Raw genomic sequence first — 18832 nt, forward strand, 5'->3', positions numbered from 1 at the left:
TCTCTAAAAATTGCTAAGATTAAAAACAAGTCAGAAAATAAGAGATGGCGTCGTCCAGCCGTCGACAAAGGCGTCAACTGCTCCAGGGAACTCAAAAACGCTCCGTAAGCGTGGCGGCTCTGCTAAAAACTTGAAAGCTTCGAACTCTTTTTCTCTCTCTCTCAAGCAACCGATCCTAACCTTTCCTCTCTGTCTCGCTCGGCTCAGATCCGGCTCAATTCAGCTCCGATCCGGCTTCGTCTTCCCAACTCTCTCCTTCCTGCAACTCTTCGTTCTCCCTCTGCAACGTTGCTCGTTCACTCCCTCTTCTCTCCTCCTCCATCCCTCCACTTTCTCTCTCTCACTCTCTGTGTGTTCTTCCTCGTCTCCGTCTTCTCCGGTATCAAAATTCTCCTCTTTCTCGCAATAATACAGGTTTTGCTCACTCCCTCCCCACGTTCCTTCCATCTTTCTCTTCCGTTTAGGGGTTTTCTTCGCTACATTCGTGGCGTCGAATTGGTATTCGATTGTAGTGCTTCTATCAAGCTTCAGCGATGCGGTCACGGGCCGGTTAGATAGTCGAAGAATCCCTCACGAACGTTTCGTTGTGAGTAAACCTCTCTTTCCTTTCTGGAACCCTAATGATCATGTTTTCACCCAAATTTGGCTTTTTTTTTTTTCCCCGTTCCTTTTGGTTTCTATTTTTTAAGGCCTTACTTTTCGATATTCAGATTGTAGTTCCAAAGACTGGTCTTGAAGGTGTCGTACTGGCTTTTTCTGTAAGTACTGCTGGCTAAAATGAACTTTGAGGTAAAAGTTTCTCATTTCTGTTTGTTAGAATCTCGTCAATTCTTGGTCTTCTGTAGTTTTTGATGCTCTGAACAATTACTCGGCATGGGGATTTTGTGTTTTTGAGAGTGTTCTAGTCGTAAGATTTGTGAATTTGATTTGTACATTAGTTTAGGTGACTACTTTAGCCTATGTTGATGGTTGTTCATCCTCCGAGTTTCTGAAGTCCTGCTAATGCTATGAGAAGGGTGCTCTTTGGTTCGGTACACGCTTTATAAGGATCTTTTGCTCAGCTTGCAACTCTGTGCTTCTACTGTGACAGAGATTAATAGATGTACTGAAAAATGGGATACAGTTCGTTATGCACAGTAATAAGCAGTAAATCCGTGCAATGCACAAAAATGACTGATATAGCTGCTAAAAAGAAGTAGAAAGTTATTGGGAAAAGCAGTGTGTACTTACCCTCTCACACCGGCAGAGCGTAGATCCCTCCATAAAATTATTATTTCAAAAATAAATTATATTTGTGTAAAAAATTGACTTTTTTTTTTTTTTTTTATTTAAAAGGAAAATTAGATTAATAATTAAGAGTCCTATATCACCATTGACTGATACTTTTTTTTGATAATGCCTCAAGGCTAGAGTTTTTAGGTCTCCCATATGCCTAGTATTAGATGTCAAACAGAAGTTAGGGTAAATACGGAGTTGATCTAATTCTGTACATACTGCTATCAAAGTTCTAGGCCAAAGATTAAGTAAAGGGGCATGATTGTTTTGAAGTAGCCAACCAATCTCCTTCGCATCGCTCCACACTTCATCTATCTCCACCCGCCATGCTTGTGCCTTGGTAAGCCCTTGCATCAACCCTATTGCCTCGGCCTCACCATCTTTTCCTGTCATACAGAAATTAGCTTCCATTAATAGACATTTTCCATATGAGAAAATACCTAGAGCCCATGTTGATGTTTTCCCCTTTGTGTCCTTGACACTGGTAATGATAATGGTGTTTGTGTTTTGGTGTGGGCTTGGTGTGATACTTAGTTGCCTCCAATCAGATTGTGATACTGTTTCAAAACTTGTTGTCCCGAATGATATCCAAAACTCAATCTGTTTGACTGTTTGATGCAGATCTGGTTTTTGATCACTGAATTCGGTTTTATTCCTGTGTTCCCAAATAAAATAAGTGGTGAACATAAAAATAGTGAAGAATCATGTTTGGTCTACAGTACATTACCATGTTGTTCACGTTTGAAACCGGAATGGATTCTAGAAAAAAGATAGGAGTTTTTAAGAGAGATGGGGGGGGGGGGCTTCAGTACCGTGCCTTTCTAATGTAGAGGATAGATAACATTGCACGAAGTGGTGTTTTGGACTCAAACCTGCATCTTTTCACTAGCTACCTGAGCTTTTTCCATTGCACCAGACGAAGTGTTGTTGTGGTCTCAAATCTGAATCCTGGACTCACTTGATCCCCTAAAGAAATATAGGTTTCAATATTATTTTAGGATGAAACTCTAGTAACTTAGATGTAAACTTCAAATAGTGATTGCTCACCGTAGTTTTCCCTATCACTGTGTGCTCACCTATTTTGTTGGATAGATGTTTTAAAAGGTTTTAAGGGAAGAAGGCATATCTGAGACATTAATAGAGAATGAATAGTGATAGGCAATTTAGGAAATTTTAGTTACACTTTTATAGTAAGAGGAATCCTTATGTTTACTTGTGGAAGTTTATGGATATACTAATTGAAGATATCCTAAATAGAATGAAATTATTTATGTAGAGCAGTGTAACACATAAGCTGGTGGGATGTTTGGAATTATTATTCTAAGAGTGCCCCTTTATGCCTTTTCTAGAGGGAGGAAGAAAGCATCATTGGGGTTATTTTGGTCTATCCCATGTTTTAGCTTCATTTTACCAAAATTCCATTTGATCCCTTTCCTGGCTGTTGGGAATATCCCTCTCCATAATGGTTTTGATGATAACAAACAAGTAATACTCTAATAGCTATCTTTCTAGTGTCGTGTAAAGGACCACATCCAAGACACTTGATTTCAAGATATAAGCGTACACCCATTGAAGCTCAAGACGTGATATGGCATAAAGTGATTGAAAGGAAGACTCTAGTTGCATGATTGAAAAGTTGAAGACATGAAGAATTGATGACTAGAAGACTTGAACAGTTGAAGATTAGAAGACTTGAAGAGTTTAAGACTTGAAGAATTAAAGACTTGAAGACCTCTAGATTAGGTTGTAATTTACACACACTAACACGCACTACACTCATGCATTTTAGTGTTAGAAAAGACATAAGAAACAACCTAAGGCATTGGACACTCTTTGTGTGACTGCTGGGCAGTCAAAACACAAAACAGAGACCAACCGACAACTGCCGGATCGAAGCAGCAACTACCGCTTGGTCTTTGTGATCTGTTTTTTTCATAAGAGAATGGTAACAGAGACCATCCGGCAATTACCGGATGGAACCGGCAATTACTGGATTTAACTGAAAATTGAACCGGTTTGCCGGATCAAATGGTCCTCTCTGATTTAGCCTACAGAGGGCATCCGGCAACTGCCGGTTCACCTTTAAACACCCCCAACGGCTATATAACGGCTATATTTTGAGTCTAACGGCTACTTTTATACAATTGGACTTGGAAGCGGCAATTGCCAATTGGAAGCGGCAACTGCCGGTTGAGAAAATTTCTATCCGTTAGAGATTATTCTCTTTCCAAGTTGGGTGATTTTGTTATCCTAATTAAGCCTAGTCTCTGCCCCACTGATGACTTTAATAAAAAACAATTAAGAAAGCTTTTAGCAATCATATCAAAGTCATTTGTGAGGATCAACCATTATTTTATTGAGTTCACGGACTGAAGTCAAACACGTTCTTCAAGAACTCAAGATTGTAGTAAAGTCTCCTTCACCTTTCTATACTCAAGGGAGACTACAAAAGGTGCATTCAGTCATTCACTTTGCATATTCATTTTGCTCGCACCGCACGAGGTAAACTCGAATAATTCTATTCCACTTATTTAAATTGTTGCTTTTACATTTTCCTAGACTGTAATTAGGATTGTATAAGGATCTTCTTATCCTTAAAAGAGTTAGGTGTTTCTCCACCGTTAAGCGGGATTGTAAAAGGTGCCTCTCTGCCTTGAAGGAGATTGTAAGGATACTCTTGTCCTAAACAAGATTTTGTAAAGGTTTTCTTCCCTGCCTACTGTATTGAAAGGGAGAGCTAGTGGAATACCTTACAAGTGGAACTTGTAGGGAGTGGACTAGACTCAAGTTGAATCGAATCACTATAAATCTTGGTGTAGTGTGATTGTTTGTTTTTATTCCGCATTTCTTTTTACAATCACACTTGGGGAATTCGAAAAGATTTTAAATTTCACTAGCATAACGTATTCACCTTCCCTCTAGGTTATTTCACTGGCCTCCAAACGTGGTTGTTTGTTCATGGAATGCGCATTCTAGAGGGTTTGTTGTGGTTAAACCTATTCTGACAATTATTAATCAATGTTCCAATAATAACTTGTGAGCCATCTTAAATATAGGGCTTTTTATATTCCCAGGGAATGTGCAAGCAAAATGATGTCATGTGCTGCCCAAGCTTCTGGTATCACCATTGTTTACCTGCCAATGAACTGGCAAAATAAGCGGCAAAAATATGGATCATTGTGTAGAAATCCTCTAATTGCAGTATTGCTTGGGCTTCCATTTGTGGTTTCATAAAGTTTAATTTGATCCAGCCTTTTGGAAGTAATCTCCATTGGAACCATATTGGATGTCTGCGATTACCAGTGGTTAAGTGGACTAAAGTGTCAATATTACTATGTTATATTCATGGCATTTTTTAATCCCTGATTGACTAATTGGTCAGGATAGACAGTTTGATGATTAAAAAAGGTTTTATTCTGATGCTTAATAGAGAGGATTACTAGTGGGTTTCTAGGTACCTAAGGGGTTTAGGATTAAGAAACCACAAGAAAAGCAAGAATAGCAGGAAGGTAAGAACCAAACCAGCAAAGAGAAACTCAAATATCTTAGTTGGCACAGGTCAGATTGGCCAAATTTTATGGTCAAAGGCTGATCTTTGACTGGATAGGAAATCCTGTCAAGTTTGGTCTGAATCAGGTGTGCTGGTTTTGAGATGTGAAGGAATCCTATTGTGATTGGTATTCTAGATCAAATTTCCAGAATTGCAGAATTCGATTGACAGAATTTTAGAACTCCGAATAGCGATCAGAAATTAACAACAATAATGATTGACCAACAACTGAGACTAAACAGAAATTAAAGACCAGTATTGTCAGAGTTCCACCAGCGATCCCAATTTGTATAGTCATGCTCCAGAGCCAAGCCACTGAGGTCTTTTTTTTTTTTATAGCTTCCGCCCTCCGCTTCTCCCCCACCTACTAAAGGGTGTCCCCAAAGCCTCCTCTTTGTTCATAGGCTTGTCTTTTCCTCCTGGCGCTGAATGCCCTCACTTTCTCAATCTTCCAACCATCTTTTTTTCCCTTTTCTTGCCCTGTCCTGTTCTCAAAGGGATGAGGGAGCACCCGTTCTACTCCCAAGTCAATAGGAAGTGCAGGCCCGTTAGTTTATTAGATTCGCTATGAGACAACAATTATCTTCTGAATGAAAAAGAATTTGATAACAAGAAAGGCGGTCTATAAATTTTTCTATTTAGTTATAGATTTTTTTTTTCATGCAATCTCTTCGTGTTTATGTTCGTAATCCATCATGAATGTTTTTTTTGTTGTAAAAGGTTTCGTATGGGTGTGTTAACCTTGGTTGTACACTTGTACTTGTAACACTTTGACCTTTTGTAAAATTAAATGGTTTTTCTTCATCTATAATGCATATTTTAGTTGTAATTATTGAATTTAATGCATTCTAACACTAAATTATGTGTGGGAATAGGCTATATCTGAGGTCGTATACAGTAGGGTACGATGTATACTACCAATCTAGGGTACAAAATTAAACTATCATTTTGGAAGCATTTTCAATCTAAAGCCAATATGTTTAAAAAATTTCTACCAAAAAAATCTTTTAAAAATATTTAATTTGGGTTTCCCTAAAGTTTTAGGCCAAAATATGGCCATTTGATTTGACCACCGAAATGGCCCAACAAAATGGGCTGAAACATTCAAAATTTTGGTTGAAACCCGAAATATTTCGGTTTTGTCTAGGATCAAAACCAATGTTGAAAACCGAAATCTCAAACATTGGTTGTAATTTATTATTATTATTAATTTTTTTTATTTTATGCATGAGTTTCGGTTGTGAATGTTATATGACTTTTAGTTTCTTAGTATGCATCTAAATTTATTGACACGATTACTGAATTTTTCTTATGAATCCTTAATTGTTTAGACTTCAGACAGTATTGTGTCTTTAGAGTATAGCCTTCTTCCTTACCAATCCCGGCACTATCAGGCCTTGGTGGAAGCTAAGCCCTTTGATCCAGCTTAGCAGCCTTTCTTTAAAAGTAGGTTTTTTGGCATGCCCTCTATGTGTATGTCTTTGTGTACATGTGTGTTTTGAAGAACTTTGCACATTGAAGTTGGTTTCTTTGCATCTCCAGATTTTTCTTACAGTTTCATCTTTCCTGGCCAGTAAAATTCAACTCAAATTTAGACAATTCTTAATCTGCCATCTCTTGGCCATTTCTTCCATTATACCATTATTTTGTGTCTTTTCTCGCTGCCACAAGCGATGTCCTTAATAGAGTCTGCAACATTCACCCCATCACTCTTCACTTGTTCTGGCATTTTTCTTTGCTTCTTTTCTTCTTGGGTGTTATACCAGATATTTAGCAATAAAAAAAAAATAAAAAAAAAAAAGTTTCCCCGTGTTTCATCTTAAAACTTACCAACAAGGAAACAAATGGTAAGACATTAACCGTATTGGTAGAAACTTCAAATGATGTCCTTAAAATTAATTATTATGGAAGGCAGCATGCTGGAGTTCGAAAAGACAACAGAGAACCTTCTACTCAACTTTGAGCATGAAGATGACATTATAGTCAATCTCTATAAATTGTTCTAATCCTCTGAATATGTATCTTCATTACTTTGCCTCTCTTGCTTTTGTTTGATGAGAACTTGATAGTTTCCTTTGTACAAGTTTGACTCTAGCCCATAGTTGAAAAGGCGATTTACTATTAGGCGACCCAAGGCGTTGGAGGGGCACCTAGGTGTCTCCCAGTATACGTAATATAAATAATTTAATATTATTATCATCAATAAGTTGGTCACAGGTTCAAACCTTGGAAACAGCCTCTCCTGCAAAGTAGGGGGTAAGGCTGCATTACATTTGCCCCTCCCAGACCCTGCAGTAGCAGGAGCCTCGTGCACTGGGTTGCTCTCTTTTATATTTATATGCAACATAGAAGTTGCATCATTCATAGTTGTTATGGCGTCAAGATGACCCAAGGCGTTGGAGGGGACCTGGAAGCAAGGCGCCTGGATTCCTATACTCAACTTAATTCAACTCGAGAAAGCCACATCCCAACTGAATGGGGTCCTCCTTTGCCTTTCAACTCTAAGGTCATATTAGTTGTTAATCATTAAGCAGGGTAGTGGTAATTTATGTTGTTTAAGGGGGCACTTTACCCATAGAAAGGTTCTCCCCAACTTCTTGGTGCCTCTAATTTAATCTAGAAGTTTGTATTTTTTCTGTTTTCCTGAATGTCATGTATATTTATCTGGTATGTCTAACGAACATCAGTTGCTTATCAGACAGGAACAGTAGGCGGAAAAACTGGGAACCTGATCGAATGGAATGTCAATAATACATTCAAAACCTTGAAAGGTATTTGCAGTTCATCATTCTTGCGGTTATGTTATCTGGTTGATCTTATTTTTCCAATGGTTCTTACTTGGTGAAGTTCCAGGTTGTTAACCCTCTGAATACTCACCTCCACACCCCCCCCCCCTCCAAAAAAAAAAAAGGGGCTTTTGGTAGTGTTTGATGTTCTTTTCTCTTAGTGTTGGATGCTTTCAACTCTCAAATAGTTCTGTACATCAAGCAGATTGAATTACCTCTTTGATTCTTTGTTTCTGTGCTCCTTTTTCTTTGTTTAGTAGGAAGGGTTAAGTTGTAGATATAACAAATACGACAATAACAAGAAGAAGAAAAAAAAAGTGATGGAGTTGAACTGTAGAAGCATTTTTTGCATATTGCATATGGTTTTACAATGGAGGTGACCTTTCCCTTCCATTGAAGACACAGATGAATCAGATCTATCAGATCCTGATTGCTTCGACTCATATTTGTTAAAGCACCTAGGCAACCCAAGGCGTTGGAGGGCCGTCTAAGCACTTTGGTGACAAGGCAACTGCCTAGGCACACTAGTACAGCATTAACAACAACATTACAGCAACAGTTTACAGATTGAATATACACTAATTCGCCATTATATCTAGCAACATCATTACAACATTACTGCAACATCAATACAGCAAACCCAATGAATATATGCTACTTTTAGCACTAGTAACAGCAACAGAAAACCCAATGAAACAAAAACAAAAACAAAAACGAGAAGAGGAAGCAGAGAGAGAGTTTTGGGGGAGGACGTGGGAGAGAGAGGGAGAGAATCAGAGAGAGTTTCAGGGAAGAGATTGAGAAAGAGAAACAGAAATGTTGTAGACAGTGCATGTGATGTATGTGTGATGTCGTCATTGTTGTCAACATAGTGCAGTCAATAGAGCAGCAGTACAGAGTGTACAAGTAGTGTATGATGACGGTGTGCAGTCACTTGATGATATGGCTAGGATCAAAGCTGTATCAAAGGTTGCATGTGTGCAATGGATGTGTTGGTAGTCGTTGTTTGGATTTTCCAAGCAAGGTGCGGCAGTTTTGGCCAGTATATGTTTTGGGGGTTTTATGGTCATTCTATATGGAATTTCAGCTGTTGTTTTCGTATGGAAAGTTATAGAGTGTGTTTTATTCTTTCCAACGCATCCATAATCATCTTGATTTGACTTCGATTGAGAGAGTTATGATCATTGCAATCTTCAAGGGCGATTTAGTCGTTTCACACGGGTGAGTCTGAAAACAGGTTGTTCTGGAGGATTGTAGTGCTTTGAGTCATGAACACAATGCAACTTGTTTTGGCACGGGCTGAGTTCATATGAAAAAGATACAGCGATTTATGTCCGGTTGGTTCAAAAATGACCAAAAACCAATTTGGAAGTGCTCTCAGTAAGTGGTTTTTGTCTAAAGGGGTTGATCATTAAATATTAAAGTTCTAGGGGCTTTCCTGCAATTTTTGAAAGTCTAATCCGATCCCGATCAAGCAATTCAGAAGCGTCCATGTAATCCATTGGATTTTTTTAAAGATATTTTATGGTGTAGGGACCTCTCTATGATTTCAAGATAACCTGGTTGATCCCAATTGAGTGGCCTATCATGATCCACGTCATCAAGGTTCCCATATGATTTTTGTGCTAATAGGAGCGGAAAGATTCCTCAGCTCGGCTTCTAGTTCGTTGAGCGCACTGACCGAATCTCGGCGGCTGCGGTGTTCCACACATGCATCGAGTGTGTTTCCCAAAGATTCCAAATATACTGCTGTCATTCATTCTGTGTTTGAACATGAGATTGAAGCTGATCCAATGGTCGAATCTTTGTGCCCACTCTTTCTCTACAATCCAACTACTCAAAGCAACCTTGTACGTCTCCGCCAATAAGAGTGCGATACGTCGCCTGGCCTGGCAACATCAGAAGGCACAGTTATATGCGTCAGAATCGATCCTCATCTGTCGGCTGAGTTCATGTTCAAATTGTGTGGCACCGATTTGATCTGAATTTTGATGCACCGATTGAATGGCCATGAAGTGCTCCTGCGATCTGGTGCTACGCCAGTGCACCAAAACTTCATAAAAGATTCCAAATGGGCTGATTTTATAGGCTCAACTTCAAAAGTCCATATCTTTCTCAATACACCTCTGTTTAAGGTGATTTAAATTGGGTTCTTCCCCATTTTTTGAGCATTACCTATTGAGAGAGAAAAACAGAGATGAAGGCTCCTCCCCAAGCCCCTTTTTGAGGAAAAACTCTATAAACGCTTATAATGATTGATTGAGTGTTTGAATCTCTCTTCTACCATCATCCTTGGTTTGTTAATAGCCTAATGGAAGATTGAAGAACAAGAGGTGAGCTTCCTTGACAAGTTGTGGTGGTCATTCCTTGCAAAAAGGAAAGAGAAGAAGAAGGGAAGAAGAAAGGAGAGAGAGGGAAGAAGAAGATAGATGAGAGATGAGATCCTCTCACTACCAAAGCATCTCCAAAAATCTTTGCAGCCACCTAGAAGCTTTCCAGGATACCATAATCAAGAGAAACAAGGGTTGTAAGGCATCTCACCTTGTATGTGTTGTATTGTAATTTCTTGTGTATCCATCTATGCTAGTTCTAGGCTATGTGACTGCCAAAGTAGCTATACTGCATGGGTTTGATTGCGATGGGGACTTTTGTCTTTACATAGCATATTCATTGTAAAGGGGTTGAAACCCTAGCTTGAGTGCTTTCTCAAGTTGAGGCAGGTGTCATAGCACTTGGACTATGTTGTAGTCACAAGCTAGTTGAGTATTGAGCAAAATATGAAACCCATAAAGGTTATTGCTCTGTGGATTAGGTGCACTGCCTAGCCACATAAATTATGTGTTGTGGATGACTGCATAAATAGAATTGTTGTGTTTGCTTGCAAAGTGGGTGTGTATCCTTTGGTAGACCTGGCCCCATGGTGGTTGTGACTTGTGAGGTAGAGGTGCATACGATCGTGTGTAAGTGCATGCGTCATATCTGAGACAATGCCGAGAGTGCCAGTGTAGTCTGAGCCAGAAGTGATGACAGTGTAATGGTTATGACAGGCAGCGTATGTGAGAGGTTGTGAATGCCAACAGTGATCTGTGCGTGGATATCAGTTCTTGGCAGCTTTGCTTATATTAGCTCTGGGCAGCAGTATAATTTAGCGGTGCCATTAGCAAGAGTCTAGTGCCAGAAAGAAGGGGAACATAAAAGTAGAATTTGAGATACAATGTGGGAAAAACTTGAGAGAATTTTCATAGATCTTGATTCACCCCCTCCCCTCTCAGTGCCAACTTGGGAACAACAAGAAACATAAACAAAAACAAGAAGAGTAAGACAAAAGAAGCATATGAGGAGTAAAAGAAGAAGAAAAATGAGACAAAAACAGATACCGTAGGAGGATAAGAAAAAGAAGAAGGTAACTGTCATCGGAGTTGCTTGACGCTAATATGAAAAGTCCTACATCCTGAAATTAATTCATCAGGTTGATGATAAATTCCATGGGCATTCCAGGGGACATTATGCACTTGTTACACAACAATCCCTTAGAGGAAGGGCCAAGCAGGGGGACAATGGGTAGGAGAATGGAAATTTGACTGGATGCCCACAGGAGTTGCTTCTTGCTGGAATCATAGGGGCTTAGGGTTTAGGGTTGCACTTTGAAGTTGACTTCTATCATACCTTCTTTTCTGGTTTTTTTTTTTAACATACTTTAAACCATGATTCAATGTATCTCGATGTACCATAATAATATACACCAACCAAATGGGTAAGTTAGAAAAGGAATCTAATTCATAAAAAAGTAAAAAATAAAAAAAAAGGCAAGGCAAGAGGACGCCTTGGTGGTGCATTGACACCTATGCTTCCTCTGGAAAAACTTCCACAAGGACACGGCAAAGGTTATATTCTTCTTATAGGGAAATTGAAATGTGACAAGTAGCTTTTTCTTAATATAACATATAACATTGGAATGGTCATGCTTTTGATTTTAGGCTTTTAGTTCTATCTCTTTTCTTTATCCTACAATGATATATATATATATATATTTTAGTGTGTAAATAAATGTATAAAAGAAAAGGGGGAGGGAGATTACAGCCCTTAAAGGGTAACAAAAGCCCAAATGTGTAAAAGATAGGAGCTAAGAAGCCCATTCAACATCCAAGGTCCAAAGGGCTTCAAGACTTACATGTCTAATACATCACAAAAGCCATATGGGCTTAAAACCAAAGCAAGGAATCCCATCCAAGGGTAACCAAGTCAAATCCAATTAGGGTTTGTGGAAACCCTAACAAACATCTCTTCTCTTCATCTAACCAGCCTCTAAGGGAGCATAGCCGGAGAGGTGGGCTGCCTCTTGGAGGGCGCTGGCCTTGTAGAGGGCATCAGTGGAGCGGTTGCCGGCCGAGCAAAGCTGGCAGCCAAATGGCTGCTTACCTTGTAGGTGGGAGCAAATTGGCAGAAGCCGAGCAAGCTAGGCAGATCAGGAGGTTGGCCAAGCAGGGTTGGTGGCGAGCGGTTGCAGACCATGCTAGCTGGCAGGAGACCAAGCGGCTGCGGGACAAGGTAGGCAGAGCATGATGGTGACTAGTGCGAGAGCAAGCAAATGGGATTGGAGGTGATGAGGATGCTGGCCGAGTGACAATCCAAACGAGCTTTGAGATCTAGCAGGAATGGTGAACTACGAGGCTGGCGGGCAAGAGGAGGCTGCTGGCCAAGCGGGAATCCAAAAGACCATAAGATCCAACAAAGATGGTGACCATAATTGTCAAGGCGTCGCCTAGGTGACGACCAGGCGTCCAGGCAGTTTGCCTGGGGCCTAGGCGACAGCCGCCTTGTTGCACTGCATGTCGCCTTGTATTTCGGCACTTATTTATGCCAAATATTATTCAAGTAAATGTTTTTAATTACTTAAGATATTATTCATAAATAAGCAAATACCCCCTATTTGAATCCAATAAAAATAGTTTAAAAATCAAATTCCAAAAGGATAAAAAGTCAACCACCCAGTCCAAGAACAAAAACTGGATTTTGGTTATAGGGACGATTTTCAACTTTTAAATGCTAGGGTTTTTCTCAATTATGAAAATTTTATAAATTCTATCATGTTAAAACATTGCTAAAAACCAAAAGTCCGGTAAAATAATATTTTGCTTTGATATTCATAAAATTATTTTCATTCAGGCGATTTTAACAGTATTCGCGCACTTAAAAATAAGTTTGACTGAAGCATAACTTTGTCATTGCAACTCAGATTTAAGTAATCTTAGACTTGTTAGAAAGCTGGTTTTATGTTATAACTAATACAAAAAGTCTTATATAAAAATAAAATCATTTGACCAGTCAAACTTATTATAGAATAAGAACATTTCTCTAAATGTTGATTTTTTTAACTTAATATGACTTAATGTTAATTTTTTATGATTTGATGTGGCTAAATGTTGATTTTTAATGACTTGATGTGGCTTAATCTTGATTTCTTATGATACAAGGTATATATAACTTACTAAATAATGTTAGAAAATAGGAAAAATAAAAAATAACACTTGTTCTTCTTGTTCGCCTTAAGGCGGGTGCTTTTTCGCCTAAGCGCTTAGACAACCCTCCACGGCCTTGGTTCGCCTTGGCGCCGTGGCAACTATGCCTGGGATTATTTGAACTTCTTCATTAAGGTGCGTACTCCCCTCTCTCTATCAAGAGAACCCATCTGGGATTCCTATTTTCCTTTTGTTTTGCCTTGAAGGAGGGGAAAAAAGAAGGAAAATCAAATAAAATCTGACACGGGCTGGGAGAGAGAGAACTGTGGCAAACAAATTTTAAGAACGACTGAACATCACAACCACCATGAAATCGGATAACATGAAGAAGCACCACCAATTATGTACTTAAGCCCTCGAGCAGATTAAAAAAAAGGTAACTCTTGACATAAACCATCACTACCAACACCAGTATTCACAACAAGACATGATTAATGTCCTAATCAGAAAAAAAAAGGGATGATAAGTACATTAAAGGGAGAACGCTCCGAAATATTGGATGTAGATACAGAGCAGTTTCAAGTTATAGGCATGGGGGCGGGTGAATACAACAGGAAAAAAAGAGAGAATTTTTTGAACCCTAATAAATAAGGACAGAAGGCAGCAAATCAGGGAAGGACAAAATAAATATTTGGGGATGTCCCAATAGGAAACAATGTGCGAAACCTCGTCTTCAAGAACGGAAGTTGGAGAATCAGCAATTTTATCGTTCTTCGTATGATTCTCAGTCTCCATCTCTCATGAAGCCTGAAAGGAACCTTGTGCGGCTGTGCCACCAGAAGCTCAAGGATCCGCTGAAACAGTGGGAGAGAGAGTGAACACTTGGAACAGAGCACAAAATGAAGCCTCAACAGAGTTGAAGGGATGAAGTGACTAGTGACTCTTTTTGTCTGTTAAACAGGATTTTGATTTTGTAAGGTTGACCAAGTAGGTGCAAGTGTAAGACGAGGTTTGGAGGGAACGGGGTGGGGAGGGTGAAATGGTGTTGCAGGAACTAGAAGAAGAGGTGTCTGGAGCTTACCTCTCTAATGACAAAAGCAAATGTTACTTTATCTCTCAATTTTAGGACTTATGAGCATGTGCTCATTAAAGTGTCTGCATAAATGGCCAAAAACTTTTTTTGGCCATAATAGATAAATGGGTCTTGACCCTATTATGGTTTTTGATACCAAACACCTGCAAAAACGTTTTTGTATCAGAAAAAAAAAATAAAAATTATACCAAAGAGGGCCTAAACCACCACTGACTTCATTAACTGCTAGTTAGCCACTATCTCCATATTGTTCACCTCACATTAGCACATAGCTGGAAAGCCACTAGTTGACCACTATCTCTAAGTCCGTCACCTAGGTTCCAAATGTTAGGCAGCGACCAACTTCATATAGTCATTGTTAAACTTAATGTGCACTTTTTTTATATACTTTTGGATACTTATTTTCTTTAAACATTAGGTGAAATTTGTGGGGCCTAAAAGTGCCATGATAACAGCATATCCCATCAGGGTTTTGGAGACACCTTGTGTATAGTTGCAATTTTAAGAGGAGGATTTCATGTAGGACTAGGTCAATAGAAGCCTAACCCACTATAGGATCACACATACTGTCAACACATTAGGTTATAACACCTAACCCAGCAACAGGAGTACAGAACAGTAGATAACAGCCCAGACAATAGGCTAATAAAGTAGTATTGTTGATACTTATATAGCCACAGAGCTGATACACGTTACAGCTTTGAAAACACCCAACTATACAGTGAGCAACTGCAAGACACAATGCTATTGTCGGCAGAATACATATTGTTATGGATCTCAGAACAGGACCTGTTCAATATTTTCTTTATCTGAACACTTGTCATTAAGGAAGAAACATCAATGGTTCCACCAACATTGTAGAATGACCAAAATGTTGATTCATATCAATATTCTGATGGATTTAACTATCTGGATCCCGTCATTGTTGAATATTTCACAATCTGGGTTGTACAATTGAGATTTTACCATGTGCCCTTTTATTATTATTATTTGTATGTATGTTAATAGAATTTCTATTCCAAATGATCATAATCTCTTGAGTTTCAAACAATGAATTTGGGAATTTGTGGTCAATCCTTCTGATAATGATGCTTCAGTATGAAGATTCAAGGGGTTTGTAGATCTCAAATTTTTGGATTTAGAAGCTACAATAATAATCCAAGTTTCTATAGACAGTCTTGGGGATGTTTCTGCAGATTGAAATGCATATTACAAAAGAAATTGTTCACTGTCACAGTCACGTTCATATGCTTGTAGCATTCCCTCTTCATTTTTATTAATTTTTTTCTTTGTAATCGAAGTTCAATATTTATTGTTGAGCTTGTTTCTTAATTGTGATTGTTATTCAGAAAAAATGAGGAGGAGAAAAAACATTTGAGAAGATTGATTTATGCCGTGAAAGTTCATATTCAGTCAGGATTCTGTTTTGTTAGTTAGAATTATTTTTGAGCTTGTTCCTTAATTGTGTTTTTATTCACATCTGGTCAACTGTTATTTTTCTTAGCTGAAAAACAACTTGTGGAGGAAGTGAGGAAGAATGACACGTTGGTCATCGTTGGTGAAACTGGAAGTGGGAAAACTACGCGTAAGTATTCCTGTCCTATAAATACATTTGGAAAGTTCCTCTTCACTGTGTGTGAAGAGAATCCCACCATTGGGATCTCATTATTTCTCTCTTCATTGTAAAAGTACAAATTGCCCTTGGCACTGTTCCAAGAGTTCTATTCAACCACTAAGAGTGGAGAATGAAGAGATTCTCTCTTCACCGTGGGTGAAGGAAAACTTGGTCCAGTGCATTATGCTGCTTTTGTTTTCCTATCTGAAATCTAACGAGTATCATGAGTGTTGGTGTGCGATTTTTATGTACTTCATTATTGCATTTTGTTAGTGGATGAATCTTGGAAGCTAGTAAAGGGGGAACATAGTCATATCTCATCTACCTTGTATACAGTTGAGAGTCTGCACTGGGTAGTCCGATCCAAAATGCATATATTATGAAGGTTTGGACTTATCATGGCAATAGAGTTCTCAATAAAGGGTTAAAATACTATATTTGAAATGCTAAGTTTGTTTTCTGAAACTTGATCATTCAACCACATGTAAAACCAACCTTTGTTCTAATTCTATATATTCAAACCTTTCCCCCTTTGGCCTAGTTTCCATCCCAGGTCTGGGTCCAACCATGGCTCTTCCTATCATGTGATTAAGGCTGTCTTTAATATCATTTATGTTTTTATTTTTTCTGACTCATTTTCATTTTTGCAGGTGTTTGGTATCATTTATGGATTTTTTTTTTTTTTAAATAAATTAGAATAGCACAAAAAACATAAAAGGGTAAGGAACCGTTTATGTGTTATGGCCAAAAATAAATTTTCTCCCTTTATGCATTCAAAATTAATGAGCATGGGTTCTGAAGGCTAAAATGGTAAAAACACATTATAGAGTGTGAACAAAGGTGGACCTGCCTTCTCTCTGTCTCTCTCTCTCTACTCAAAGAAACAATGAAGCCACACAATCAGTTGAAGTAAACAAGAGCAGAAACTGAGATTTTCGATTGAAATCTCTGATTTGGGTTGCTTTATTTGGCTTTCTTATCCTTCTTGGTTCTGGCCCCCCAAATTGAAGACTACTTCTTGGTTCTGACCTTCCAAATCGAAGAAGTTTTCCGACACATTTTCATTTTTGCAGGTGTTTGGTATCATTTTTCTGACTTTTTCTGTGGTACCTTTTAAATTTTGATAATTCCATGTTTACATGCTACCCTCTAAATGTAGAATAGAGTTTAGACATCCCAGCGATAGAGGGTAGCATGTGAACATGGAATTAGCAAAGATTAAAAGGTATCAATTGCATAGCTGTCAAGGTGACTAGGGGTTCTAAGGGTGTTGGAGGAGCGCTTAGGTGACAAGGTACCCGCCTAGGCAATGTTATGAAATTATGTCTATGTACATCATAGAAGCCATATCAATGAAGTATTATTAATTATTGCTAGCAATGGCCTAATATGGGGAACCAACATATAATAAACAAAGGTCTGGATACCCATCGTTAGCCAAAAAAAAAGGGGAGAACCAACATATAATGAACAAAGAACCAACATATAATAAACAAAGCATATGATATAATATAAGCATCTTCGTTAAAAAAAAAAAAAAAAAAAAAAAAAAAAACACATAAATCAACGTAAACTAGTCAAGTGTAGAGCCTTGACAACTATGATAAATTGTATTAGAAAATTCAAAGTAGATGGAACCATCCAAACTGAGAAGTTCACTTTGGAAAGGGAAGGGGCTCCTATGAGGGTGAGGTAGTGATCCATCATTTGAATGAGAATTGTCATTTATTTTTTATTCATTCATTGCATAAGCACTTCTATGCATCTTTTATGGGTCATGCCATTATTTGAAATCATTTGTTTTTGGAAGACTATCTTTTTAAGCCTTCTGATATCTTTGTTTTCTCAACAGGAAAGAAAAAGATAATCATCTCTGTTTTTACTTTCATTTCTACCATCTTACCCATGTAATTCTTTATTTGCTCCCCTTCTCTCCTGCTTTCTTTCTTGGAATGAGCATCACTTTTCTAGCAATGTTGTTTATAACCTTCTGTTTTATTTCTCACCTAAACGACAACTTTCTTATAGAATTACCACAGTTCTTGTTCAATGGGGGATACTGTCGTGATGGGAAAATCATTGGGATCACTCAACCTCGTCGTGTTGCTGCTGTTACTGTTGCAAAACGTGTGGCAGAGGAATGTGGTGTTGAGTTGGGTCAGAAGGTCGGTTACTCGATAAGGTTTGAGGATGTGACTTCCAGCTCAACGAGGATCAAATACATGACAGATGGCCTGCTATTGAGGTAAAACTCGAACTTATTTTTATGCAACTTTTGTTAGACTTATGATGCACAGATGCATTAGAAATTAATCCCGTATGGAGCTGGTGGCTGAAATTGACATTTGGGTGGTAGTTATATTATAGGTTTGACTTTTATTTCTATGGGTTTCTTGTGACGGGCCTAATTTATAAGTCCATAAAATGGGGACGACGTTAGTATACATTATTTGTAGTTAAATGAGTATTGAGTTAGATTAGGATACTGAACAAGTTTTTAATTTATTTTTGGGTTTATTTACTTTATGAGTGTGTGAGAGTGAGCGACTTGTGAGTATCATTTTATGAGTCAATTAAGGAATTTTGAAGGTTTTTGTATATATGATACACCCCACATCTATTAATGGTGTTTTGAGTAAAGAAATTCGAGTTTTCAAGAGTTTTCGTGCTGTTGGGCTGTGCAAACGGGATAGGAGTTCTAGTCTTCTAGATCTGATCTCCCTCCTCCTGATTCTGGTCATCTATGAGATCAGGTATGGTCTTTCCTCTCTCTTCTTCTCTGTTCTTCTTATTCTCTCTAATTTCATCTTTGATTTCTTCTAATTATTCTCTCTTCCTATCAATTGTAGTTTTGATTCTGTTCTAAGCATAAAAATTCTCTCTTTTTTATCCGGGGTTTTTGAATTCCTACTCCAACTAGGAATTTTCTGAAACTTCAAATTTAACCATTGGATTTTCAATTATGCTTCTATACTTGGCAATTGGTTTCTATTCTGAACCTTTTTACGATTTCATTTTAATTGATTTCAAGTTTTCTGTTTTGTAAGTCTGATC

The 18832-nt window shown here is 38.2% G+C and overlaps 1 protein-coding gene and 1 long non-coding RNA gene across 2 annotated transcripts in view; both read left to right on the plus strand.

Moving 5' to 3' along the window:
* Positions 1–19: 19 nt before the first annotated feature.
* LOC122078498 lies at positions 20–12473 on the plus strand. The gene is made up of 4 exons (XR_006140096.1): positions 20–586; positions 711–789; positions 7524–7596; positions 11914–12473. It is a non-coding gene; the product is annotated as an uncharacterized LOC122078498 (long non-coding RNA).
* A 1636-nt stretch (positions 12474–14109) lies between these two features.
* Positions 14110–18832, plus strand: part of LOC122077941 (pre-mRNA-splicing factor ATP-dependent RNA helicase DEAH10) — a 28533-nt gene continuing 23810 nt past the window's right edge. Inside the window, exons 1-3 of the mRNA XM_042643829.1 lie at positions 14110–14173; positions 15668–15748; positions 17807–18023. Coding sequence (XP_042499763.1) covers positions 14110–14173; positions 15668–15748; positions 17807–18023 — 362 coding nt within the window. The remainder of the gene's footprint in view (positions 14174–15667; positions 15749–17806; positions 18024–18832) is intronic.

This window comes from Macadamia integrifolia, chromosome 5, assembly GCF_013358625.1.
Source record: "Macadamia integrifolia cultivar HAES 741 chromosome 5, SCU_Mint_v3, whole genome shotgun sequence".
Lineage (NCBI taxonomy): Eukaryota > Viridiplantae > Streptophyta > Magnoliopsida > Proteales > Proteaceae > Macadamia > Macadamia integrifolia.